This window comes from Bubalus bubalis, chromosome 12 (assembly GCF_019923935.1).
Source record: "Bubalus bubalis isolate 160015118507 breed Murrah chromosome 12, NDDB_SH_1, whole genome shotgun sequence".
In the NCBI taxonomy this organism is placed as follows: Eukaryota; Metazoa; Chordata; class Mammalia; order Artiodactyla; family Bovidae; genus Bubalus; species Bubalus bubalis.
The window spans coordinates 102,818,233-102,843,646 of record NC_059168.1 but is presented as its reverse complement, the minus strand read 5'-3'; the positions used below and the strand labels follow the sequence as shown (position 1 = coordinate 102,843,646).

At 52.5% G+C, this 25,414-nt stretch overlaps 1 protein-coding gene across 6 annotated transcripts in view; it reads left to right on the top strand.

Annotated features, from left to right (window-relative positions):
* CAMSAP1 (calmodulin regulated spectrin associated protein 1) overlaps nt 1–25,414 on the top strand; it is a 43,993-nt gene that overhangs the window by 5,612 nt on the left and 12,967 nt on the right. For 3 of the 6 annotated variants that reach the window (XM_045162386.1, XM_045162385.1, XM_045162389.1), the window contains exons 3-9: nt 8,962–9,224; nt 9,973–10,134; nt 16,522–16,602; nt 17,470–17,502; nt 19,551–19,692; nt 24,966–25,105; nt 25,196–25,292. In XM_045162386.1, coding sequence (XP_045018321.1) covers nt 8,962–9,224; nt 9,973–10,134; nt 16,522–16,602; nt 17,470–17,502; nt 19,551–19,692; nt 24,966–25,105; nt 25,196–25,292 — 918 coding nt within the window. The remainder of the gene's footprint in view (nt 1–8,961; nt 9,225–9,972; nt 10,135–16,521; nt 16,603–17,469; nt 17,503–19,550; nt 19,693–24,965; nt 25,106–25,195; nt 25,293–25,414) is intronic. The other 3 variants (XM_045162390.1, XM_045162387.1, XM_045162388.1) reach the window with 2 other exon arrangements.

Genomic DNA, 25,414 nt, shown 5'->3' with positions numbered 1-25,414 from the left:
ACAAGACATAGACTGGGTTGCTTAAGAACAACAATTTTTCTCACGATTCGGGAGGGTGGATGGTCAAGATCAAGGTGCCGGCTGGGTCTCTGGTGAGAGCCTGCTTCCTGGTTCGTAGATGCTATCTTCTCGCTGTGCCCTCGTGGCAGAGGGGTGAGGGAGCCTCGCTGGATGGGCCCACACCCCACTCATGGAGCTCCACCCTCATGACTTAATTGCCTCCCCAAAGCCCCATCTCCTAACACCTTCACCTTGGGGCGGTCAGGTTTCGTTAGGTGAGTTTTGGGGGACACATACATGGAGCCCATAGCAGAGCTGATGTCGCTTTGACTTGAAGTACCAAGGCGTTGGCCAGTTTGTCTGCAGTGGGAATTAGGTAGGTTGAGTCAACAGATGCTGAGAGGGCGGAGTCCCTGAGACTGGCTGGCTAATGAGGTGGGGCAGGGTCAGCTGGGCGGCCACTGGAGCCTGCAGGACCCTTTAGGAGTATTTATAGTCTTCACTGCCTAGAACCTCCCTGCCTTCCTGGCTTTGTTGTCACAGAGAGAGATGATCTTTGAGTTTATTTCTATTTCTGACTTCTCTGCTGTGCCCTCACCTTGCCCTCTCTCTAAGACTGTTCATGCTAACTAGTTCACTTAAGTATCCCTCAGTCACTGTGCTCCAGGTGCTTCAGACTCAGGCAGAATTAAACTTGCATCAGTTCGGCTGAGCCTTGTGTTGTGACGTTTGGGTCCTTGGTGTGCTTCCCAGGGCTCATGGAGGGCCAGCCATGTGATGCGAGACCGGGAGACTGTAGTGCCTAAGAGGAGCCGGTACCGTGGCAGGAGCCGGAAGGGAGGGCGAGCAGCTCCCCTGGGGGAATCTGGAATATTCCATTCAAGAAAGTGAAGCTGAGTGTGTGGCTCACGGGGGTGAGAACCAGGCCGGGGGAGGGGGGGGGGCAATGCCACCTGCCCCAGGCTAAGGGAAAGGCGGGGGTTCTGGTTGGGCTGGAATGTGAGTTTAGCGCCTGTAAGATAAACGTGGATTGGAGAGACCGCCTAGGGCCAGATCTTGGAATGCCTGAAATAGCTGATAGCTGTTTTTGTATATGAGTTGGGAAGCCATTGAAGCTTTCTTAGGAGGGAAGAGATGTACATTAAACCTTGGTTTTTTAGAGAAATCTCTGTGGAGTGGGTTCCGGTTGAGTATACAGTGAAGAATCTTATCTTGGACCTTTGAGAAAACCAATTTCACATCCAGTAAAATGCACCCATTTGTGAGAGCATATAGTCCGATGAGTTAAATGAATGTATTCACTGCATGCACAGGGCCACAAGCAGGGTGAGCCATGCTCATAACCCCAGGGCTCCTTTGAGCCCCTGCAGCCAGTTCTCTCCCAGAGCGCCCCTGATCTAGGGGCATCAGGCGTTCTTGGTCTGCCTTCCTTACTCGTCATAATGCTCTAGAGATGCGTCCACGCATAAAGACCTTTTTGGCTTAGTGCTGGGGGTGGTCTTCATTGTTTGGCTCCCCGCATTTTGCGTATTCATTCACTTGTTGACGGACAGACACTTGGATTGCTTCTGGTTCTGTGAGCTGCTGTGAAACCTGCACGAGTGTCCGAGTGTGTGTGGGCGTGTGTCTCCGTCTGTCCTGGTCAGTGCCTAGGTGTGGAGCTCCCGGGTCGTGTGAGCATGTGTGACCGCTCGGTTGTTTTCCGCAGCGGCCGTGTCATCTTTTATTTCCGCCAGCACAGCGCGGGGTGAGGGCTGCGGTTGCTCGGCAGCCTTGCCAGCACCTGGCACTGCCAGTCTTTCCTGGTGGAGGCTGTCCTGGTGGAGGGGCTGTGACGCCTCTCTCCGCGGTTTCGGTGTGCATTTCCCTGCTGACTAATGATGAGTCTTCTGTTTTTTTAAGTGTGCTTATTGGCCAGATGAATCTTTTTTCTGTGGAGATGCCTTTTCTGATCTTTGGCGAATTTTTCTTAAAAATGAAGGTTTTATCTTGAGAAAATTGTATACTAACATGTAGCTGTAAGAGATCATACAGAGAGGTCCTGGTCGCCCTTTACCAGATTTCCCCAGTAGTAACTTCTTGCAAAACCATAATATAATGTCACGACTGGGATAGTGAGGTTGTATAATTAGATGTTGAGCATTCTGTTCCCACAAGGACCTCTTCTGTTACTGTTTCCCTATTACAGTCATATCTGCCTCCCTTCCTCACTGCTTGCTTGAGATTTATTTTGCCCTATTTTTTTTCTGCTAGTTTCTTGAGGTAAGGACTCAGACTATTGATTTGAGATCTGTCCACTTTTCTAGCGTAAGCATTTAGTGCTATGAATTTTCCACACGGCACTGCCTTGGCTGCATCCCACATATGTTGATATGTTATATTTTCATTCAGTTCTATGTATTTCTCTTTATTTCTTTTGATACTGCCTATTTGATTCATGAATTATTTAGAAGTGTGATTTCCAGTTGTTGAAATTTCTCTGTTCTGTGTTTTTGTTACTATTTCTAGTCTGATTCTGTGTGGTAAGATACCCTGCCATTCTTTTAAACTTGTTAAGATTTGTTTTATGGCCCAGGCTAAAGAATTGATGCTTTTGAACTGTGGTGTTGGAGAAGACTCTTGTGAGTCCCTTGGACTGCAAGGAGATCCAACCAGTCAATCCTAAAGGAAGTCAATCCTAAATATTCACTGGAAGGACTGATGCTGAAGCTCCAATACTTTGGCCACCTGATGCATAGAACTGACTCATTGGAAAAGACCCTGATCTTGGGAAAGATTGAAGGTGGGAGGAGAAGGGCCAACAGAGGATGAGATGGTTGGATGGCATCACCAACTCGATGGACGTGAGTTTGAGGAAGCTCCGGGAGTTTGTGATGGACAGGGAAGCCTGGCGTGCTGCAGTCCATGGGGTCACAGAGAGTCAGACACGACTGAGTGACTGAACTGAACTGAAGGTCTGTTTTGGTGAATGTTCTGTGAGCATTTGAAAGAATGTGTTTTCTGTTGTTGGGTGGCATGTTCTTCGCAGGTCAGTTAGATTCTGCCTGTGGTTTGTGTTGTTCAGATCTCTTTCCGTGTTGATTTTATGTCTAACGGTTCTGTCAGTTCAGGTGGGGATGTTGAAGTAAGTCCCTAACTATGGCTGACGGCTCTGTCGTGTTTTTTTAATACTGGCTCTTAGGCTTTGTAGCCTGGTGGATCCACATTTAGGGTTGTAAAGTCTTCTTGGTGGGTTGACCCTTTATTGTTACATGATGTCCCACTTTACATAACAGGCTCAGGGGTCTCCCCTGGTGACTCAGTCATTATTAAAGAATCCGCCAATGCAGGAGACCTGAACTCAGTCCCTGGGTCAGCAAGATCCCCTGGAGAAGGAAATGGCAGCTCACTCCAGTATTCTTGCCTGGAGAATCCCATGGACAGAGGAGCCTGGTGGACTGCAGACCAGAGGATCACAAAGAGTCAGATACGACTGAAGCAACTTGGCATACATAATGTTCCACTTTATTTCTAGTAATTTTCTTCCTATTTAATACTTTATCAGATGTTAATATAGCTCTTCCTGCTTTGTTTTTTTAAACAATATTTGCCTATATAGCCTTTTCTGTCCCTTTACTTTCAACCTACTTATATTGTTGAATTCGAAGTAATTTTCTTGTAAATGACCTATAATTGTATCTATTTTTTAATCCACTTTGCCAGTCTCTGTCTTTCAATGTACTTAGAATATTCACTTTTAGTGTAATTGTTGCTGTGTTACCTCTTAAGTCTGAGATCTTATTTATTTGTTTTCTGTTGTTCCTGGTTTTGTTTGTGTGTTGGTTTTGTTTTTTGGGCCTTCTTATGGGTTACTTGACTGTTTTGGGGGATTCCATCTTGATATATTCCGTCTTGTCATTTTGGGGTGTATCTGTGTAGCTATCTGAGTGGTTTCTCTGGGTATTACAGTATGCATATGTGACTTCCAACAGTTGACAGATATTATTTTACCATTTTGAACGAGGTGTGGAAACCTTTTTTCCATTTAGGTTCCTTTGCTCTCCCCACTTTTAAAAGTATTTAAAAGTCGTCATCGTCTCAAGTCCCTAAAAGTGTGGACTTTGTCTCACGGGGTGTGATTTAGGAAACTCACGGGGAGAAGGGTAGTCTACTTACTCACGCATATTACCTGCTTCTTCCTGGTTCTCCAGGGTTCATTTTTTTTTTTTTTTAATCATGTTCTTTCTATTTGGAGGATTTCCTTTAGCCAATCTTTCAAGGTTTGCTAGAGACTCCTCCCCCCGCCACCCAATTTTCTTTTGCCTGAGAACGTCTCTAGTTCTTCAGTTCCTTGGGGATGGTCTTGCCAGATCCGGACGTTCTTTTCCTCAAGCACGTGTACGCTGTGCCACTTCCTGCGCCTCCTTGGCTCAGAGGGGAAACACGCTGCCCATGAGTTGTATTCTCTTTCTTTCCAGCTGCTCCAAAATACTTTGTCTTGAGTTTTCATAAGTTTGGTTATGCAGTGTCGTGGCGTGGATTTCTTTGGGTTTATTCTATTTGGAGTTCCTTCAGTTTCTTGAATCTGTGAGTGGATATCTTTTGCCATATTTGGGAAATTTCCAGCTATTGTTTCCTTACCTTCTGTTTTAGCCCTGCTCACGTTCGTTTCAGAGACTCCAGCAATACAAATACTGGATCTCTTGTTATTCTTCCACAGGTCCCTGAGACTCAACTCATTTTGTTTTTTGAGTGTACTTTCTCTGATTCCATGCTCGGTTATCGCCACTTAAACTGTTGCGGCTGTTTGTGCTGTGCTTAGTCGCCCAGTCGTGTCTGACTCCGCGACCCCATGGACTGTAGCCCACCAGGCTCCTCTGACCATGGGATTCTCCAGGCAAGAATACTGGAGTGGGTTGCCGTGCCCTCCTCCAGGGAGTCTTCCTGACCCAGGGATCTAACCCAGGTCTCCCGCATTGCAGGCAGATTCTTTAACATCTGAGCCACCAGGGGAGCCTGGAGACTATTTAGTAAGTTTTAAAATGTTACTCTGTTTTTCAGTTCATTATCTGATTCTTTTTATAACTCCTATGTTGAATTTTTTTTTCGATTTTCATTTGTTTCAAGAGAACTTGTGATTACTTGTAGTCTGTTTTCCGATGGTTGTTGTAAAGTCCTTGGTCAGATAACTCCAACATCAGACTCATCTTGGTGTTGGTGTCAGTTGATTATCTTTTTCTCATTAAAGATTTCCTTGGTTCTGGGTGTGATAGGCGATCTTTGATTGTTTCCTGGTCATTTTGGCTGTTACGTTAGGTGACTCTAGGTGTTACTGAAGTCTTTTTTATCATAGTAGGCAGTCTCCCTGCTTAGGCTCCGCACGAGGTCCCGGCCCGCCGTGTGGACTGCGGTTCCAGGGGCAGTGCTCTGCTCAGAGCCTTTGCGGTGCCGTTTCGTGGTGCGTCAGGGGTTCCACTGCCCCTGCTGGTGCTGCTTTCGGAGGCGGAGGGTGGCCCGTGGGGCCGACTGCCCGGTGCCTCTGGGCGAGGTGGGATTCTCTTCCCCCAGGATGAGGAGTGTCCAGGCTGGACTCCCACCGCTGGACTCCCCTTGTGCAGGCTGACGAGGGGGTGTCTCCGGCCTGGTAGGGAAGGAGAGGCGCTTCCAGGTTGGGTTCCTGGTGGAGGTGGGTGTTCAGGCTGCTTCCTACCCCTTGCTGGTTCTGCCAGGATGGCCCCGGGCCAGTGGGTGGGACTCCCCTCACCTCCCCTGTGCAACAGGAATGAGCCTGCTTAACTTACCTTCTGTTTCCAGGCCAGGGGTCAGGAAGTACCAGGCCTGGGTCACCTTTGCTGGGTGGGAGGTGGGAAGACACCCTGTTGCTGTGCTCTTCCAGTCTGGGGTCGTCTTCCACCGTCCCCAGTTCTCTGTGGGTTCTTCTGTGAGTTACGCCAGGGTTTGCGGTTGTGCCCAGTGGAGAGGAGCAGGGAGAGACTGGTCCATGCCATCTTGTCCTGACCAGAGGGCCCCTTCTGGCCGCTTTACAAGATCCCCCTCTGTCTTTGGATTTTACCCATGTTACAGGGAGGTTCTTTGGTCTGTCGATTTCTTCCTTCTTCTTTTAACCCCTGCTGGGGAGCATGGGTTTCTCAGCGTTGGGACTCCCTGCCGGCTCTGCGGGACCCTGTCTCTCCCTTTGCTTCCGTCCCGTCTTGCCGTGGCGCTGGCGGCGCCTGCCTTTCCCCTTGTCTGCTGTGCTTTCTCTGCCCTGTGTGCAGTGTGCTGTTCAGACCAGTGTGTCCGTGAAGTCACTGCATATTTCTGTTCTGGAATTTCTTCTTGGTTCTTTTTCTTATCTGCCAAGTTCTTTTCTCTCTCTCTGTCTCTTTAAGAATAATTTCCATTTTTCTGCCAGAATTCTTCATCTTATCCTGTTTCCTTTCATCAAGTGTAGCCATCGAAGGTCTGGCTGATGCCTCCAGTTAGGGGTCCCCTGGGCCCGCTACTTCTCTGGCTTTCAGCAGTTTGATTAGGAAGTGTGTGGGCCTGGTTTTCTTCGAGTTGGTTCTGTTTGGGTTTGCTGGGGTTCTGGGCACCATTCATTCACATATTTTTCCTGCCCCAGGCTCCCCTCAGTGGGAGCAGTCATGGGGCCTCTGCTTTTCATTTCATCGTCTCTCTCTGCTCTGCAGATGGATTATTTCTGTTGATCTGTCTTCAGGTTCACTGATTGTTTTCTCTGTTTTGTTTGTATTTTTTAAATTTCAGTTAATTTTTAATGTATTTTTATACAATTTTTAAAGGTTACTTTCCATTTGTAGGTATTAGAAAACACTGCCACGTTCCCTGGGCTGTACAGGCTGTCCTTCAGCCCGCTTTGTTCCCAGTGTTTCTGTTTGTAACCCCGCTCCCCCACCTTCATGCTGCCTGCCGCCCCCGCTGGTAACCACTGGTTTCTTCTCCATATCTGTGAGTTTGCGTTTGCTTTGTTCATCTTTTTGAATCTGTCATTGAACTTCCTGTTGATAACTAGATTCTGCAGTTCTGAAGGTTTTTTGGTTTTTTTTTAAGCTTTTAAAAATTTATTTGTGTATTTATTCACGGCTGTGCTGGGTCTCTTGCCGTGCTCGGGTTTTGTCTCATTGCGGCAGCGGGGGCTGCTCTCGGTTGCGGGATGTGGGCTCTGGGGTGCGTGGGCTCACGCGGTTGTGACACATGGGTGCAGCTGCCCCACAGCGTGTGCTGTCTTCCCGGGCCCGGGCTCCAGCTCTCGGCCCCTGCACTGGCAGGTGGATTCTTCACCACAGGACCACCAGGGAAATCCTGAAGGTTTTTTTTTTTTTTAATAAGTTTTATTTCTCTGTTAATACCTTCTGTTCTTTCCGTTTGTTTCAGGAGGGTTTCATGGAGCCTTGTATAATAGATGCTGTGAAGTCTCTGCTGATTCTCTCATCTGGGTCATCTCAGAGTTGGCGTGTGTTGACCGTCTTCCCCCCTGAGAATCGGTCACATTTTCCTGTCTGTATATGTTGAGTAAATAATGGATTGGGTCCTGGACATTTTGAATAGTATGAGGCTGTTTTCTGGGTCCCGCTAAAATCCTCTGGAGGATATTGGCGTATCTGGTGGTTTGTTTAGCAGCCGGGTTGCAGTAAACCCCATTAGGTTCCAGAACAGATGTCTGTTTGCCATTTGTAGGCTGTGGGTTCCGAGGTCAGCTCGGTTCTTCGGGTCTGTCCTGCTCGCACTTGGCACAGGAGGGGCTCACCTGTGAACGAGGGTCCCCTTTGAGGCTCCCTCCTGTCCTGGGTTCTCCACTCGTTCTGGCCTCCCCTCGGCCGGCAGGCCAGGGCCCCGCTCCCGAGCTGCCCGCGCCTGCACGTGGGGAGCTGGTTCTGTCCCTGGGCCTTGCCTGGTGGAGTGGGGAGGGGCACTGGGCGCTGCCCCACTTTCTTTCTCTTCCAACTGGCATCTCCAGTGAAGGGTGGGGTGCACAGGGGTCCAGAATTAGAAGACCTCTGAGTGCTTGTTTCCACGACCAGCGTGAAGGAGTGAGTGAGTTCTCGAGGGAGACTGTCAGCCACCTCCAGAACCTCTGATGTAGCAGTTCTTGGCAGAACAAATGCTGGTCCTGGCAGGGCCTTCCAGTCTACTTGGTCTGGGCTGGGGCTGGACATCACGGTGTGTTTTAAGGCTCTCTGTCCTGCTGTGTCATGGAGGCCCGTAGCCTGCGTTTTCCTTCGCCTGGGTGGGCGCCTCCTGGGGGCCTCTGCCCCTGCGTGCTCCAGGTCTCCACCGTCCTGCCCCAGGCTAGCGAGGCGGCCTTGGTTGACAGGATGGGGCAGAGCGTGGCGCACAGCAACAGGAAGACACTTCCTTGACCGTCTTTTTAGCCTAATTGATATTAAAATTGATAACCGATACTTGCGTGAATTTTGTGGAGCTCCAGCCTCTGCTCTCAGCACCGTGACTTACTCGCGGGTTGTGATTTAATCCTCACCCGACTGTGGGAGATCGGCCTTCATAGCGTCTGTGATTGGCCCTCAAGGCGAGGCTGACCGGCCGTGAGAGGTGCGCCCGGCTAAGGCCAGGCCGCCACGCTCGGGCCCTGCTCTTGGCCCACATGCTGTCCTGCTTGCGCCAGACCTCGAGCTCTGATCCTTCTGAGTTGAGCTGTGGCCCCGTGTTAACTACAGGCTTGTCCAAATCCTCTCCTCTGTGGCCTTTCCCGTGGCCACTCCAGAGTCCTGAGCCTGGATCGCTGTGGTGTGGCAGACCCAGGTCTGCCCTGGCTCCCGACACTTCTGGTGAATCAAGGGCGAGACCTTGCCCTGCAGATGGCTATCCCCACACCCGTGTCCCCAACTCGACGTCCTCCGGCTACCATCCCACCAGCAGCTCCAGAGGCGGGAGGCGACTGCGAGCGCCGGTGCGGCTGCATTTGTGGTAATGCCCACACGTGGGGGTCTCCTGTCGCTGCAGATGACATCCCCGAGGACCTCAGGGACCCCTTCTACATCGACCAGTACGAGCAGGAGCACATCAAGCCCCCGGTCATCAAGCTCCTGCTGTCCAGCGAGCTGTACTGCCGCGTGTGCAGCCTCATCCTCAAAGGGGACCAGGTGGCCTCCCTGCAGGGACACCAGTCTGTCATCCAGGCCCTGTCCCGGAAAGGGATTTACGTGATGGAGAGCGACGACACCCCTGTGACGGAGCCCGACCTCAGCCACGCGCCCATCAAGATGGTGAGTGGCCTGGATGGTGGGGGGCAGCCGGGGGGTGGCTGCTGTGCCCCTGCAGCGCAGCGGAGTTGCCCCGAAAGTTTGGGCCTGAGACCGCCTTCTCTCGGCGGGATGTGGCTGGGCTGGAACGGGGTGCGGGCGGCTTCCCCCAGCGTGTCCCCGGGGCAGCACTGCCCCACCCCGGCTGCGGTAAACCGAGTTGCATTCAGAGGTGGTGACATGGAGTTGCCGAGCCCGCTCTGAGATTGTTTCACGTCTGTCTTCCAAGAATTTTCATGCCAAAATAAACAGACGCGCCTATCCTCCCCTGAGTGTCCCCCTCCCCATCCTCCGCAGCCTCTCACCAGCCTGGCGTTTCTGGGCCAGGCTGCTCCAGGTCGAAGCCACCTCCTGGCACCTCCCACGTGGCTTTAGCTTAGACTGTTCTTGGGTGTTCTGCATCCTCTGGTTTTTGGCCTGGCTGGGTGTGTTTTGGGTTGGGAGGATGTTACGGGTTCCGGGAAGAAAGGGCTCCAAGGCGTGAGTTCAGCATGCACAACCCTGACTGCCTGGGGCCAGCGGTGGTCACGTGGCCTCGGGCCTTTCTCGTGTCTTCTCCCACGGCTCAACTCTCACCGGGTCCTCGGAGAGGAGGGGGGGGCCAGGCTGACCTGACCCCGAGGAGGGCTCCTGTGTGGGTGTAGGGAGGGTCTCCGCCTGACCCTGGGCTGCGGGGCAGGGGAGGGTGACCGACTGCTGCCTCCGCCCGCAGAGCGCCCACATGGCGATGGTGGACGCCCTCATGATGGCCTACACCGTGGAGATGATCAGCATCGAGAAGGTGGTGGCCAGCGTCAAGCGCTTCTCCACCTTCAGCGCCTCCAAAGAGCTCCCATACGACCTTGAGGATGCCATGGTCTTCTGGGTCAACAAGGTGAGCACGGGGGCCCTGCCGGAGGCAGGCGAGCGGCCTGAAGCTCTGGGGTGCCCCGTGGGTGTGGGTCCTTTCTCCCCGAGAGCATCACTTGCCTGTGTGTCCTGCTGAGACGCGACCCAGCCGGAGGCCCAGGAGACTGTCCGCTGTGGTTCACACGGACCGGCTCCTCTGCGTGTGCAGACGGAAGGCTGAGGGCTGCGAAGGCGCTGCGTTGTGTGTTGGTGGTCCCGCTTCATAAATTTTGTTGTTTTTACCTCAGGCACCCAGTGTGCATTCATGGAGATCTCAGTTTTAGAAGGTGTTTTGATTAAGAGGAAAGGGTATCCTCTTGAACGCTGTTTTCTCCTTTCACATTTAGACGCTCACAGTGTGACCGTCTGTACGATCCATGTGAAGAGTGTTCGTTTTCCGGGGTATGTGGTGAGGGGATTCCACTGGAGCCTGTGGTTATTAAGCCCCTCCCTGCAGACAGGTACTGCGTGCGGGACACTGCGCTCACAGAGCAGAGGGGCAGAAGCCGGCCCTGCGGGGTGGTGCTCCGCGCCGGGAGCTTGTGCATTCCTCACTGTACAGCTCGCACACGCGTCCTCTGTCACATAGGGCTTTATCCAGGGTCAGCTGAGGAGCAGGGCAGAGCCTGGCGGGGCCTGCGTGTCTCGGGGATGACGTTCTGCCAGGATGTCTGCTGAGATGGTCACCCTGCTCTTGGTTCCTCCCTCGTGCAGGGCGGGGCCTCGGGGGTGAGGGACGCCGGTGAGGTGGGGGCTCTCGGGCTCACTGTGGACTTGCGGGCGTGGTCGGGACGTGGCGCCTGGCCAGTGCCTGCGAGATTGTCTCGCGGCGGCTGCAGCCCCTCTTATGCACCCTCCAGCTTTGTGGGGGTGCAGGTGGGAAGCACCCTGCGGGAATCTGGAGACAGAGAGGGGCCTGGCCGGGTGCAGAACAAGGGTCCCGGCGTCTACGCTCTGCATGTCCGCGGTGGCATCAGTCTTTCCGTTCAGCCGTGGGTGGCTGTGTAGAGATGTCTCACAGTGTTAGTTGGCATTTCCCTAACAACTAAAGGTGTTTCTGTGTATTTTGTTAGGTGTCCGTTCGGGTAGTTGGCCCAGGTTTAATGAGGTGGTTTGTCTTAATGAGTTTCAAGAGTATTTTATGTATATAAAGATCTAAGAGATCCAGTACTTTCTTCTGTGTATTTTCTTGTGTTTTTATTGTGTCAGCATCAGGATGATGGCCAGTGTCAAAAAAGTGAGTTGGGACGTATTCACTCCTTTATTTTGTGAAATAGTTTTTGTACAATTAGTATTATTTTGTCCTGAAGTCTTTGATGGATTCACTGCTGAAGCCATCTGGGCTTGGAGTTTTCTGTGGGAAGATTTTAATTATGAATTTAACTTTTCAGTGTACATGTAAGGTATTTAGGATTTCTGTTTAATTTCGTGTCAGTTTTGGCAACTTGTGACTTCCAAGGAATTTGTTAATTTTATTTAGATTTTGACTTTATTGTCACGTTCCTATTTCTTCATTGTCCTTTGGTGTCCGTAGTGATGTCCCCTCGTTTCCCCGCTCTTAGTAATTTCTGTCCTTTTTTCTTCCCTTTGTTGGTCTAGTTTGTCAACTTTATTAATGTTCTAAAAAACCTGCTTTTGGTTTTTATTAATTTCTCCAGTTATTTTCTATGTAACGTCTCTTCTTGCTTTTATTGTTTTTCTATTTATTTTGAATTTAATTTTCTCTCCTTTCTGGGTAAAGTAGGAGATTAGTTTTTACACACTTGTTCATTTTGATGTGAACATTTAACGTTAATCTCTCTAAGTAGTACCTCAGCTGCACTGTGCACATCTGTCTCACACGCTGTGGTCTTCCTTCTCTTTAAGATACTTTAAGATACTGCACTGTGCACATCTGTATCGCATGCTGTGGTCTCCCTTCTCTAAGATGCTTTAAAATACTGCACTGTGCACATCTGTACCACACGCTGCGGTCTCCCTTCTCTAAGATGCTTTAAGATACTGCACTGTGCACATCTGTACCACACGCTGTGGTCTCCCTTCTCTAAGATGCTTTAAGATACTGCACTGTGCACATCTGTACCACACGCTGTGGTCTCCCTTCTCTAAGATGCTTTAAGATACTGCACTGTGCACATCTGTACCACACGCTGTGGTCTCCCTTCTCTAAGATGCTTTAAGATACTGCACTGTGCACATCTGTACCACACGCTTGGTCTTCCTTCTCTAAGATGCTTTAAGATACTGCACTGTGCACATCTGTACCACACGCTGCGGTCTCCCTTCTCTAAGATGCTTTAAGATACTGCACTGTGCACATCTGTACCACACGCTGTGGTCTTCCTTCTCTAAGATGCTTTAAGATACTGCACTGTGCACATCTGTATCACACGCTGTGGTCTCCCTTCTCTAAGATACTTTAAGATACTGCACTGTGCACATCTGTATCACACGCTGTGGTCTCCCTTCTCTTTAAGATACTTTAAGATACTGCACTGTGCACATCTGTCTCACACGCTGCGGTCTCCCTTCTCTAAGATGCTTCACTTCACGTGTGGACCCCTGCTTCATCCGTGCGCTGTCTGGAAGCGTGTGGCTCAGTCCCTGTGTGTGGTGGGGTGGCTCTGGGTATTTTTCGGGGCGTTGGCTTCTCATTCCAGCGTGGTCTGCGTGCGCTCTGTGACTGCCGTCCTTCTGGGCTCACTGAGGCTTGTTCTGGGTCCACGTGTGGTCTTGCCGGTGTCCCCCGTCCTCTCTCCTGTCAGCCCGGCGCGCCGCACATGTGGGTTCGGGTTGCTGTGGGTGGTCGCATCTCTGGGGGCCTCACGCCCCGTCAGGCAGTTGCCAGAGGGCGCTGGCGTCCCCAGGCCTGACTGCGTCTGCTCTGCCTGTTGGGCGTGTTGTCCTCGCTGTGTGTGTGTGTTGCGTGTTGCTACGTTGCGTGCTGTTAGGATCGTTCTGTCCTTTTGTGTTCACAGAGTGTCCCTTTATCACAGGTGGTGGCCCTTGCCTCCAGCCTTCTCGCGACCAGCACATCTCTCGCCTTCCTCTTACTATTATTTTTTTTAATTTACTTGTTCTCGGTTGCGCTGAGTCTTCACTGCTGCGCCTGGGCTTCCCTCTGAGGCGAGCTGGGCTGCTCTCGTTGGAGACCATAGGCTTTAGGGCTTCGGTAGTTGCGGCTCGCGGGCCTACTTGCCCCTCGGCACGTGGACTCTTCGCGGACCCAGGGCTGAGCCCGTGTCCTCTGCATTGGCAAGCGGATTCTTCACCACTGGACCTCCAGGGATCCCCTCCTGTTATGTTTAATCTCTCCTTGCCTTTCTGTTTAAAGTGGGTTTCTTACAGATCTCTTCTAGGCAATTGGAGTTTTAGATAAACTGCATTTAACCCAATGCTGGAGATGTCTGGGTTTGCATTTCATCTGCTGCAACATGTTGGTTTTATTGACGTACATGAAGAAAATCTGATTTTCCATGGATGCGTAGTTGAAGAGGAGAGAGTGTTTTCACAATCTTTCCAGATAATCATACACATCATTTTTTCATTCTACCCCAAAACTTGACTAGTTTCTTGAAGGTTAACCGAAATGTGGAATTCGAAACCATTATTAATGAACGTTTTTTTTTAAGTTGAGATATAATTCCCATGCTGTAGAATTCTCCGTTTTAAGGTGCATCTTTCTCTGGGGTTTTAAGGTCCCACCAGGCTGTGCGGCCGCCCCACCGACTCCAGACGCTGCGTCACGCCGGTCGTGTCGGCAGTCGTACCTGCCGCCCCGTCCCCAGCCCCCGCCAGCCCCTCCTCTGCTTGGTGTCTATGTGGATTTGCCTGTTGCGAACATTTCATTTAAATGAAACCTGCAGCGTGAGGCCGCTCGCGTCTGACTCTCCATTTGCCACGGCGCTTGCGCGGTGCACGCTTGCTGCGGCGCTTACAGTGCCCGCTCCTTTCTGTAGTCGTGTAACGCCGCGCTGTGCAGCCCTTCCAGGTCTTGTTTAGCCATTCTTCAGCCAACGGACATCTGCGTTTTCCACTTTCTGGCTGTTGTGAATTCTGCTGTAAATGTTCTTATATGAGTGTGTGTGTGGCTGTGTCTTCGTCTTTCTTTGGCTTGTGTCTCGGGGAGGAATTGCCGGGTTGCACGGGGCCCTGTGAAGAGCTGGCAGGCTGGCCACGGCAGCCGCACCGTTTGCCTTTCCCCGAGCACCTGAGGTTTCTAGCTTCCCATGTCCTTGCTAATATGCACTTTCTGCTTCGTTTCCAGCCATTCTGGAGGGTATGAGGTGGTGTCTCATTGTAGTTGAAATTCACATTTCCCTGATGATGTGCGTCCTTGATAGCTCAGTTGGTAAAGAATCTGCCTTCAGTGCAGGAGACTCAGGTTCAATCCTGGGTTGGGAACATCTTGCAGAAGGGAACGGCTACCCACTCCAGTATTCTGGCCTGGAGACTTCCATGGGCTGCATAGTCTATAGGGTCAGAAAAAGTCGTGCACAATGAGCGACTTTCACTTTCCCTGATGGTGGTGATGGGGACCTCTTTTCATGTGTTTATTGGCCGTTTGTAGGTTTATTTTGGAGAAATGTCTGTACGGATCCTTTACTCATTATAAAACCTGACTGTCTTGTTATTGTTGCAAGGTTTCTTTTATATACTCTAGGTACTAGCCCAGTGAACTTTTTTTTTTTTTGAAAACCATTGTAGTAGATGACGTTTGAGAGGTCTTGCTGCTGTTTTCTACTTATGTTTAATTGAAAGACAATTGCTTTACACTATTGTTTTGGTCTCTGCCATGCCATCCGTGTGACTCAGCCACAGGTATACATACGTCTCCTCCCTCCTGAACCTCCCTCCCACCTCCCAGCCCGTCCCATCCCTCTAGGTTGTCTCCGAGCACTGGTTTGAGCTCCCTGAGTAGCCCAGTGAACTTTCTGTACTCTTGTCATATTGAAATCTTTCTTACACTTTTCCTGGCCCTGTTACCGTGGTTTTCTGAGGCTGCACCTTGTCACTGGGAAAGCTGTTCCCCTGATGTGTATAGATCTTCCGTGTCGTCACACCTCATGATACAGTATCAGAAACTACAATCATTAACACTGCATCAATCCAATCAGAAAATCATTTCCATGTTAGGAAGGTAATTTATGGCATAATCAAATTTCCCCAAATTTTTAGTTTCCAGTGTTTAATTGTGAAAAACTTTAGACGTGCAGAGGAGTTGCAAGAACTAGGGAGTGTCCTGTGGCTCCTGTGCCGCCCCTAGATTTCATAGCTGCTGTTTTTACGGCACTTCCTTTATCACTTACCCATGTACATGTACATTCTAGTTTATTTTAGAATATTTCCATATTTACTTTTATCTTTTTGTTTTAAAAACCATTTTTTTCAGCTGTCCCAGTGTTCCAGTAGTTAAGAATCCACCTTGTAATGCAGAGGGTGTGGGTTCGATCCCTGGTTGGGGAACTAAGATCCCACCTGCCGCAGGAGCAGCTAAGCCTGCGAAATGCAACTGCTGAGCCTGTGCGCCCTGACTCCGGAAGTCCTTGCGCCCTGACTCCGGAAGTCCTTGCGCCGTGACTCCGGAAGTCCTTGCACCGTGACTCCGGAAGTCCTTGCGCCGTGACTCCGGAGTCCGCATGCCACAACTAGAGAATCTGTGTGCCCTAACGGAAGATCCCACATGACTCAACTAAGACCCCTGATGCAGGCAAATAAATAAATATGAAAAAAAGGTTTTTTCCCTGTCCTTGATTTGATTTGCATGAGTTCACTTATCTGTGTTCTTTTTTAATGATAAGACATTCAGTTCTGTGGCATTTCATCTGATCGTAGCTTTGACCACATGCCCATTAGTCTTGTTTTTTCCTCCATGGTATTATTTTGTAATTTGCAGTTTTGATCTTATCTTTGGGTTAATAATTCCAGAAAAAGGTATTTTTATTTCTGAGCAGTTGTAGTAAGTGCTTCCGGGCGTCTGACCATGGTTGCTGGTGTTACTTTGGTGTCAGGGAGTGTGTGAAGTCCTGTCGGGTGTCCGGGGCGGGTCTCAGCCAGGTCGCAGCATTGGCGGTGTTCGGTGGCGTGGTGCTGCCCGAGCACCAGGGTGAGGCGATGAGGCCGGAGCAGCGCGCAGGCACCAGGGGGCGCCGGCCTTTTCCCCTCCTCCGTGTCATGGGTCACGGGGTCAGAGTCATAGGTCACGGGGTCCGTGTGTTTCCACAGGTGTGCACTGGTCTAAATACTGCCTGCATCTGAGAGTCAGGAGTTCACACGGGCGAGGTGGGGTCTGGGTTGTGAAGGAGGGACACACCCCAGTGTTGGAAGTCAGTTTCGATTGCCCCCCTAATGCATTTGATTTCTTCCACTTTAGGTAAATCTTAAAATGAGAGAGATAACAGAGAAAGAAGTTAAGTTAAAACAGCAGTTATTGGAAAGTCCAGCTCATCAAAAGGTAAAGGGTAAATTGCACTTCTCTGGAACGCTACGTTGCCGTAGCTCCGGGTTGTAGAGAATCGTGTCCGTGTGGGCTCCCTGCGTGTTCTTTGGTTTCACTTGCCAGGCGGGGAGTGGGTGCCCTGGGGCCCTGCCCTGGCGGCGGGGTCCTGGCAGCCCGCTGCCCTTTCTTCCAGGCAGGCGTGGCCTAGTATTGAACTTGAACTTGGGAGGGTGGGGGAGTGGTGGGAGGGCGTAAGGGTCACCTGAGGGGAGTCAGCACAGGAGGGGACGTTCCTGGCAGCCAGCGGTCCCCTCGGGGCCCTCGTGGACCACGTGTCCAGTGTGGGCTTCAGGAGGGCGAAGGTCCCGTGTCCAGTGAAACGACATGCTTCCTCCTGTTTCTCCCTCTTTGGGATGGGGGTGCCAAGTGTGTGTGTGACTGAATCCACGTTCCTCCGCCTGTGCACACCGTGGCGGCCAAGGCTGCGGTCCCAGGGCTGCGGGTTGAGGGAGCCTCCTCTTGCTCCTTCCCGGGCCCTGGGATGCTGTCCGCGGGTCCCTCACCCCGGCCACGCTGCCGTGAGCCCCCCTCCTCAGACGGGTGCAGACGGCTTGCCGAGGCCCTCTCTGAGCGGGCTTGGCGCCTGTCCTCTGAGGGCCCGGCCCGCACGCCTCCAGCCGCCAGCGTCGTGGTGGTGTCCGTGGCGTCCCCTGGGTCCCTGCTAGTGCAGAGTGTCCCGGGCCACGTGCACTGGGCACGTCTTGCCTCTCGGAGGCGGCGCACCTCCCGTGTGAACGTGGCGTGTTGCGTGTGTCTCGTCCGTCCTCAGCGGACCTGCCTGCTGACTCCTCTCCTGCCTTCCTTCCCTCGCCTCCTGAGCAGTCTCCCTCCAAGTGGTACTGGAAGTTAGTGCCCGTAAGTGGACCCCGCGCGCCCGGCCATCAGACGGCCGTCCGCCGCCATCACTTGCTTCCATTTCAAACCGCTCACGCCTGTGTCTTCGTTTGAGTGTCCTCCCTGGTGGTTTGTTGCACTTCCTGCGGGGCAGGGCTGGCCCGCTCTGGGCAGAGTGGACCGTGGTGCGGCCCTCTCCGCTCCAGGGAGGCCTTCTGTAGCCGCCACCCAGAGCGTGGTTTGCCCACTTTCTTAGGTAAACTTAACAGACAGCTTCGTGTTTCTCCTTTGAAGAGGTAGTTTCCTGCTTTATGTGATGAACTTCAGGGTCAGTGACAGGATCCATTCCCTTCCTTATAGATTTTAGCAGGAACGGCCCGTGGCACGCTCGTCCTGGTGGCGAGGCCCGGCGGCTGTCCTGGACGTGGGCCCGTCTGCTGCGCCGTTTCCCACGACCGACACTTGGCGCTGCAAGCGCTGCCTCTAAATGGAGTTCCGGAGAGCACGTTTCTCTGAAGCTTCCTTATTTTTGCCTGTCCCTTTAGTTTAATTGTTTGGATCAAATGGTCCTTAGGATTTGATTATAAAGGAAATATGGTGGATATAAACTGTCAGTGGGATCTGCATGAACAGTGAAAGAGTCCGCTTTGTGGCTGATGGATAATTTCCCTTCTTTGAAATGTAATAATCACAAAGAGGGGGAAGGCCTTTTTTTTTTGAGTGTTTATCTATTTCTTAGCTTGTGGAAAAGCTAAGGCCAGAGTCAAACTGTGAAAGCAGGTCCAAGGCGTAGTGAGGACTATCAGGCGTTCAGGTCCCCCGGAAGGAGGGCGTCAGGCGGGACGAGGGCCTCGAGCCTCGGGGTCTCCTCCAGGGTGGTTGGTCCCCTCAGCTGCCCGAGCGCGCAGCCCACTTGTCGGCAGCGGGCTGAGTGTAGGCGGGCCCGGGGCTGGGAGCAGGGCCCCCTCAAGGGGCGGTGGCTGCTCCCGGACCCAGGGGGTCAGCGCTTTCCCCAATGCAGACGCACACCATCTGTCCTCAGTGAGAAACCATCCGCTTTCCTGCATGCTGTGCTCTGCCGTGTGCTGTGTGTGCGTGCGCGTGTGGAGGCTGGTCGGGTGCATGCCTTGGGCTGCACGCAGGAGCCCTTGGGCCTGGCCCCGGGCGGGAGCCTGCACCAGGCCGAGAAACAAGTTAAAAGTCCCCGTGGAGACTGGTGGGAGTGGTGTGCATTGCACGGGCCCAGGTGGGGCGTATTCCAAGCACATGTCGCTGCCACAGGCTTTTCCTTGGGTTGATTGACTCTCCCATGCGGCTCCCGGAAACCTGCCATGAGCAGCATGGGCTTTGTCCCTCGAGCCGGCACTGTGCCCTTCCACCCTGGGGAGAGCATAGCTGCAGAAATGCCAGGCTTACCGGCAGGACGTGGTCACCCGGCGGGTGGCCTGCATGTCCACGCTCAGAGCGAGGCCCAGTTTCAGGGCGGCACCTGCGGGCGGGGAGGCTCTGCTCTGAGCACTTGTTTCCTGTCGATAAAGACAGCGGAACAGAAACCTCGGGAAAGCACTTCACGTGCCGTCAGACTCCCGGCTACGTGCGCCTGCCCGGGGGCCAGTGGACGGTCGGCGGCCTCTGCGCTGTTCGGGAGTGTCCCAGGTGCCGTGTGGACGCCGCCTTGTGTTACCCATGATGCCGAGCTGCCGCTGCTCCGAGAAGGGCAGTCACGTGGGTCTTCCTGGTGTAGGGCGTTCACCACGTAACTTGTTTCTCATCCATGGACCATGTGCAGCCCCTGGCAATGTAGACGTGTGTCCTGCCTCCTTCCCCGGGGTGCCTGGCCCTCAGAGGGCGACGGCCCTGGCATTCTGAGCAGCTCATGGCAGTCGCCCGCTGTGGCCAGGAAGCCTGGTTCCCTGGGTCTGGACGCATGTTCCAGGCAGAGGACGTTACCCCGACCAGAGGCTTTCCCGTGTGGCTGCCGTTGTTCTGACCGTGGTCCGGCCAGCTGCCGTGGACGCTGGCTGAGCGCCGGTGCCACGCGCAGTGACCAGGCCCCCTCTCACCCACAGGTGCGCTACCGCCGGGAGCAGCTGTGCGCGCGGCAGCCGCCCCACTTCCCGCTGCTGGAGGACCTGATGCGGGATGGCAGCCACGGGGCGGCGCTCCTGGCCGTGGTCCACTACTACTGCCCGGGGCAGCTGAAGCTGGACGGTGAGTGTGGCCCGCGCCTCCGAGGGCATCCGCTGGTGTCAGCGACAAAGCAGGCGGGAGTAACTCCAAGGCCTCGGCATCCCCTGGGGCAGCATGTGGATGCGTAGATCTGTCGACAGCGTGCCTGGGCCCGGCCTGCGTTCTGCCTGCTGGGGAGGGTGGGGCTGGGACATATATGGTAGCGCGTTCCCTATCAGTGACCGGACTTACGTCTCGGGGCGGCTAAGAGCCGGTCGGCTCCACTGCAGTCGAGGTAAAGCGTCCCAAATGCGGTTTGGAAGACGAGTGCGGAAGCCAGCCTGTGGACGCGCCGTGAGGGGTGCCCGCAGGCCTGGTGTCGGCGGCATCACCAGGTCGCGTGTGTCGCTGCGGTGCCCGCGCCGGGTTGTAGGGAGAGGTGCGAGTGATGCCCCGAGCAGCACTGACAGGAACAGGGCTGCTGATGTGGGTTTGCTTTGCACCCTCCTCTCTGACGTGGGGCGGGGCGGGGGCATGAGTTCCACAGATGTCCTGACTGCTGGCTGCACAGGGAGTGTCTGCCAGGCTCGTGGCTGGCACAGGGCTGACTGTGGTCCCTCCCCGATCCAATCAGACATGCTGGGCTTGGTAGTTTGTAAAACACACAGCTGAGTGTGAAAGAGAGGGGGAGTCTCAGATTCCAGGAGGGATCCCCATCTTTAGTGAAAACCCCTGGATTGGCACCTGATTCTTGGGCCTGGTAGGCCTCTGTACTTGTGTGGCCTGGGCCACCTGCCATGGGAGCCGTGACCAGCGCCCTGGGAGGACTGGGGGGCACCCCCTGCTGGCAGGACAAAGCCAGGAGCCCTGTCAGACGCCCAGACCTGGGGCTGAGGGGGGTCTTTCAGGGGGAGGTGGGCCACTGGGCTGCATCCTGGGTGGGAAGGAGACAGGTGTGCAGTGAGTTTATGTGAGACCGAGTCAGGACTCGGGAGACGTGTGGGTCTCACTTAGAGTGCCACAGTGCAGGAGTGGGCCACCTGCCCCCGCCCTGTCCCTGCGGGAAGGCAGCGGGCTGGCGGGCGCAGCAGACAGACTTGTGCAGATGGACATCTGACGGAGCGCACAGCGTTTGCCATGAAGACTTCAGGGGAGAGACTGGAGTGGTGCGCTTGTGTGCGCTGGGGTCTCCCTGACCCTCAGCACCTCCTGTGGCTGCCTCGTGGCTCACTAGTTCAGTGGTTCTGACTTTGGTTTTGTCCAGCCTGCGTCTCACCTCTCCACCGGGGTCTGGAGACAGAGGTACTAGGAGCAGAGAGTCTGTGGTGCGGATGAAGCACAAGCCCGCAGGAGGAGAGAGTTGAGGCACTGCGTCTGTAGCAGAACTTAAGAAGGGGGTTTTAAAAGCAACACAGGGTGAGATGACCGGAGGCGCACTTGTGACCTAACTTGTAAGACCGTCTGATGACACAGATGGGGACAGGAAGGCTGGAGGGGACTCGAGCACAGGGGCTCAGGCCAGGCCCAGGGCTCCAGCTCACAGGGAACCTGCCCCCTTAAATGAGAATGCATGGAGGCATTTACAAGAACAGGCTTGATAAAGGCCATAAAAGAAACCTCGACAGAGTTTGTCATAACACAGTAAAACGAGAAATCAGTGACAGAAACGTGCAGTGTCTTTCTCCAAACTGTTAAAATCTTGAATGTGTGGAAACCAAACAACTTGCTCTAAAGCATTTCATGATCTAACTTGGAGTCACAGTGGGGTTTCCTGGTTGGGGGCTCACCAAGGGCTGGTGTCTTTATCTGTTCAGCTCGCTGATACACCCCATGCCGTCCGGGACAGCCTGGCGTTTGGTAGATGTTTGTGGAATAAATGAGCGACGTACATGCCTGAATGCACGGGCCACAGCTCAGATGGCTTAAAGGGAGACTTGTTGTCTCAGTTCCAGTGCTTTGGCCACCTGATGCGAAGAGGCGACTCATTGGAAAAGACCCTGATGCTGGGAAAGATTGAGGGCAGGACGAGAAGGGGACGACAGAGGATGAGATGGTTGGATGGCGTCACTGACTTGATGGACTTGAGTCTGAGTAAACTCCAGGGTTTGGTGATGGACAGGGAGGCCTGTCATGCTGCATAAAGTCCATGGGGTCGCCAAGAGTCAGACACGACTGAGTGACTGAACTGTCGCCTCAGTGCATGTCCTGTAGAGCAAGGAATTTAAAAATCAGTATGCCAGGCTGATCTCAGAGCCTTTGACAGTAATAGAGCAATAAACCAGAAAAAGCTGAGGAAGGAGAATCAAGAATGGCCTTCTGTTTCTGCTGGTCGGAAATCATCTGAGCACAAGGGGGACCCAGGCTGCGCTGCAGATTCTGCCCTGGGGGACGTGCTCCCCTGTGTGGGGGCGGAGCAGGGGTTGCAGAGGAGGCCGAGCGAGAGCCCTGGGAGCCCCCGGAACTGACAGCCCTGGCACCAGGAGCAGGAGGGGTGAGAGGAGGGGTCCGGGCTTTCCCTCCCGGTGGGAGTCAGGGCCCGGTGTCCCAGCCGTGCTGCCCAGGGCGCTGTGTCCAGGACACACCACGGTCCCTGGGTTCCGGCCTTTCTCCTCTCTGACACCGCTGCTCTTTGCTTTATAACTGACCGGTGACTGGGCTGCATGGACATCAGTCTCCTGGTCACGCTTTTAACCCCAGAGTGGTCGTCAGATGGGAATTTCTGGCCCTACTTGTTGGTTGGCAGGTCGGCGTTGCGGTGCCGGGGGTCGGTCTCCTTGCGTCGGGATGGCCTCGTGGAGTCTTGCTTCGTTCGGCACACTGACCCATTCATCATTCTGTCGCTTTGATTGTCCCAGACCCTGTGTGTTTCCCATTGCCTCAGCTAAAGCACAGGGAGCTGGGCAGAGGGGCTCAGACGCCGATGCTCAGTGGGAACCTGGCGTGGCCCACAAACTGGGAGGCAGGCGCCACCTGTGAGGGGGATGCAGTGGGACTCCAGCCCACACGTGCCAGACACCATGCCTTGGACCAAAGTCAGAAGAGTGGAAAAGCAAAATTTTAAAAACTTGGGAAAAAAAAGGAAAATATTGTTACGACATTGTTAATGGGATGGATTGTTTAAATTACAAAATAGCACAAGCAATAGGAAAGATTACTGCATTTAACCATGTAAAATTCACTGTGCTGACAGAGGAACATCATAAAACTGAGCGATAAAATATGCCCTCAGAACACGTTTGAAGTAAATATGAGCTGACAGTGGGTCGCCATGCTGTTGCTTTGTGACCAGCACACACAGAGTCCCGACAGAGCAGTAGGATTTGAAGAACCTGAGGGGAAGTAAGAGCAGGCTTTTCGCAGAAGAGGCGGTCCAGGTGGGCACACGGCCCAGCACAGGGAGGGACGAGATGCCACAGGCAGGCTAGGGTGTGGACAGGCCAGGGCCAGGTGTGGGCAGCGTAGCTCGTGACCCCTTCGGGAAGGGCTCCCGGTGAAGAGAGCATGCGCAATAGTGAACATTGTGGAATCCTCAGTGAAAGTGAAGGCTGCGCTGTTGGGTCTGACTCTTTGCAGCCCCACGAACTATGCACCGTCCATGGGCTTCTCCAGGCCAGAGTACTGGAGTGGGCAGCCTTTCCCTTCTCCAGGGGATCTTCCCAACCCAGGGATTGAACCCAGGTCTCCTGCATTGCAGGTGGATTCTTTACCAGCTGAGCCACCAGGGAAGCCCAGAATTAATATATAGCCATTGGGAAATTGTGGAAACCTCTTAAAGAGATGGGAATACCATTGTGGGAAAAGACCCTGATGCTAGGAAAGATTGAAGGCAAAAGGAGAAAGGGGGTGGTAGAGGATGAGACAGTGAGATAGCATCACCAACTTAATGGATGTGAGTTTGAGCAAACTCCAGGAGATGGTGGAGAACAGAGGAGCCTGGCAGGCTACAGTCTGTGAGGTTGAAAAGAGTTGGACACGACTTAGTGGCTGAGCAACAACAAATACAGCTGTTGAATGACAAAATCTGCTCACATCAGTATAGAACTGTTTGGAGACATAATTCCGGGTCTGGGGGAAATGACAGGCTGCCGCCTGCTAGGCATGGCTTGTCGTGAGTGCGGTCTGCACTCAGCCAGGCGCTGTGCCCATGATTCATGGGGCAGGCCTCACGTGGTGCAGACGCCGCACGCGACGGGTCCCAGGGCTTAGAGGGTGCTGCCTTGGGGACAGGCGGGTCAGCACTGGGTGCTTTACCGAGAGAAATAAGATTCGGCTCAGAGAAGGGACGATGTTAACATTTGCTCACTCGGCGGAGGGTGCCTGGGAGTCTGATCTTTATATTTGTAATATTTCACAATCTGAATTTTAGAGTAAAAGGAACATTTCTTAGCAATATAATTGTTACTCAACTTATGAAAGTTTTCTCTTGAGAGTTCACAATGTTAGGGCATCGCCACATAGGACAGAATTCGAACATAAATCCCATTTGTGCGTGAGATTTCTAAATGGTTGAAAATGACTTCTTAGGAGTAAAGTTTTTTACAGTAAGTTTCTCGATCCTGTTTGTTTATTTACAGGCAGAGTTAAGTCGTCAGTACAGCCTCTTCTAGTTTAGCCTTGGTATCTAGTTTAGGGTGGCATCTGGGTGTTCCGGTCGCTCCTGAGGGTGGGCCCACATCCCCCTCAAGAGCCTGTTCAGTGGCCCAGTGTGGGTGTCCCTGCTGGAATTTTCTGGCTGAGGGTCTGGCATCCTGCAGAACAGCATGAAATGGAACAGTTGTCCTGCTCCGGGTGCAGACAGCCAGCAGAGGGAGACTGAGCTCTGTGGGTCTCCTGACTTCTGTGATTAGCAGCGTCCCGTACATTTCTGCGGGACAAGCCTGACGTTTCCCGTTTTATGCTCCCTTCTCACACCCATGGAGATAGTGTCACTGGAAGGACTCGGGGGAGAAGCTTGGTTAGATGTGCACTGACCTTATGCGGCCAGGTCTTGATAAACTGAGAGGTGATTGTCACAGGACATGCTTAAAAGGCCAAGTAATTTCTGTGTACTTTTTAGATGTTAACAGTTAAATTCAGGTCCTAGAGATTTTCCCTATCTTTTTCTTGGTGTTTTCTTTCTATATTTAGCATTACTTATAATCACTTGTGTTGTTTAATAATGCTTTTTGCCTTTTTAAATGTCACCTTTACCTTCATTTAAAATATTTTTCAGTTGAAAATTGTATATATATATATGTGCACGCAGATCTGTGTGCATGCACATCATGAAACAGCATATCTTTATCATAAATTATAGTTTTGTTTTTATCTATTAGATATATGCTTGAAGGAGGTGACGTCGATGGCTGACAGTCTGTATAACATTCGGCTTCTGAGAGAGTTCTCCAATGAATATCTTAACAAATGCTTTTATCTCACCCTAGAAGATATGCTGTATGCTCCTTTAGTGTTGAAGGTAAAAATCAATTATCAGAAGTGCATTTTTAAAACCACGTGGGAATAAGGTATTTACTGTGTCCTTGATCTTTTCTGTTTTTTCTTTTAGCCAAATGTTATGGTTTTTATTGCCGAGCTATTCTGGTGGTTTGAGAACGTCAAACCAGATTTTGTCCAGCCCAGGGATGTTCAGGAACTGAAGGATGGTGAGTGGCAAACTTCTGTGCATAAGAGTGCTCAGGAGGTGTGGTTACAGGCTCCTGCCTTCATGCAGCAGTGGAGTTTAATCAGGGCTTTCTCTAGGGAGCACCAGGGAGCTTGATGGGCT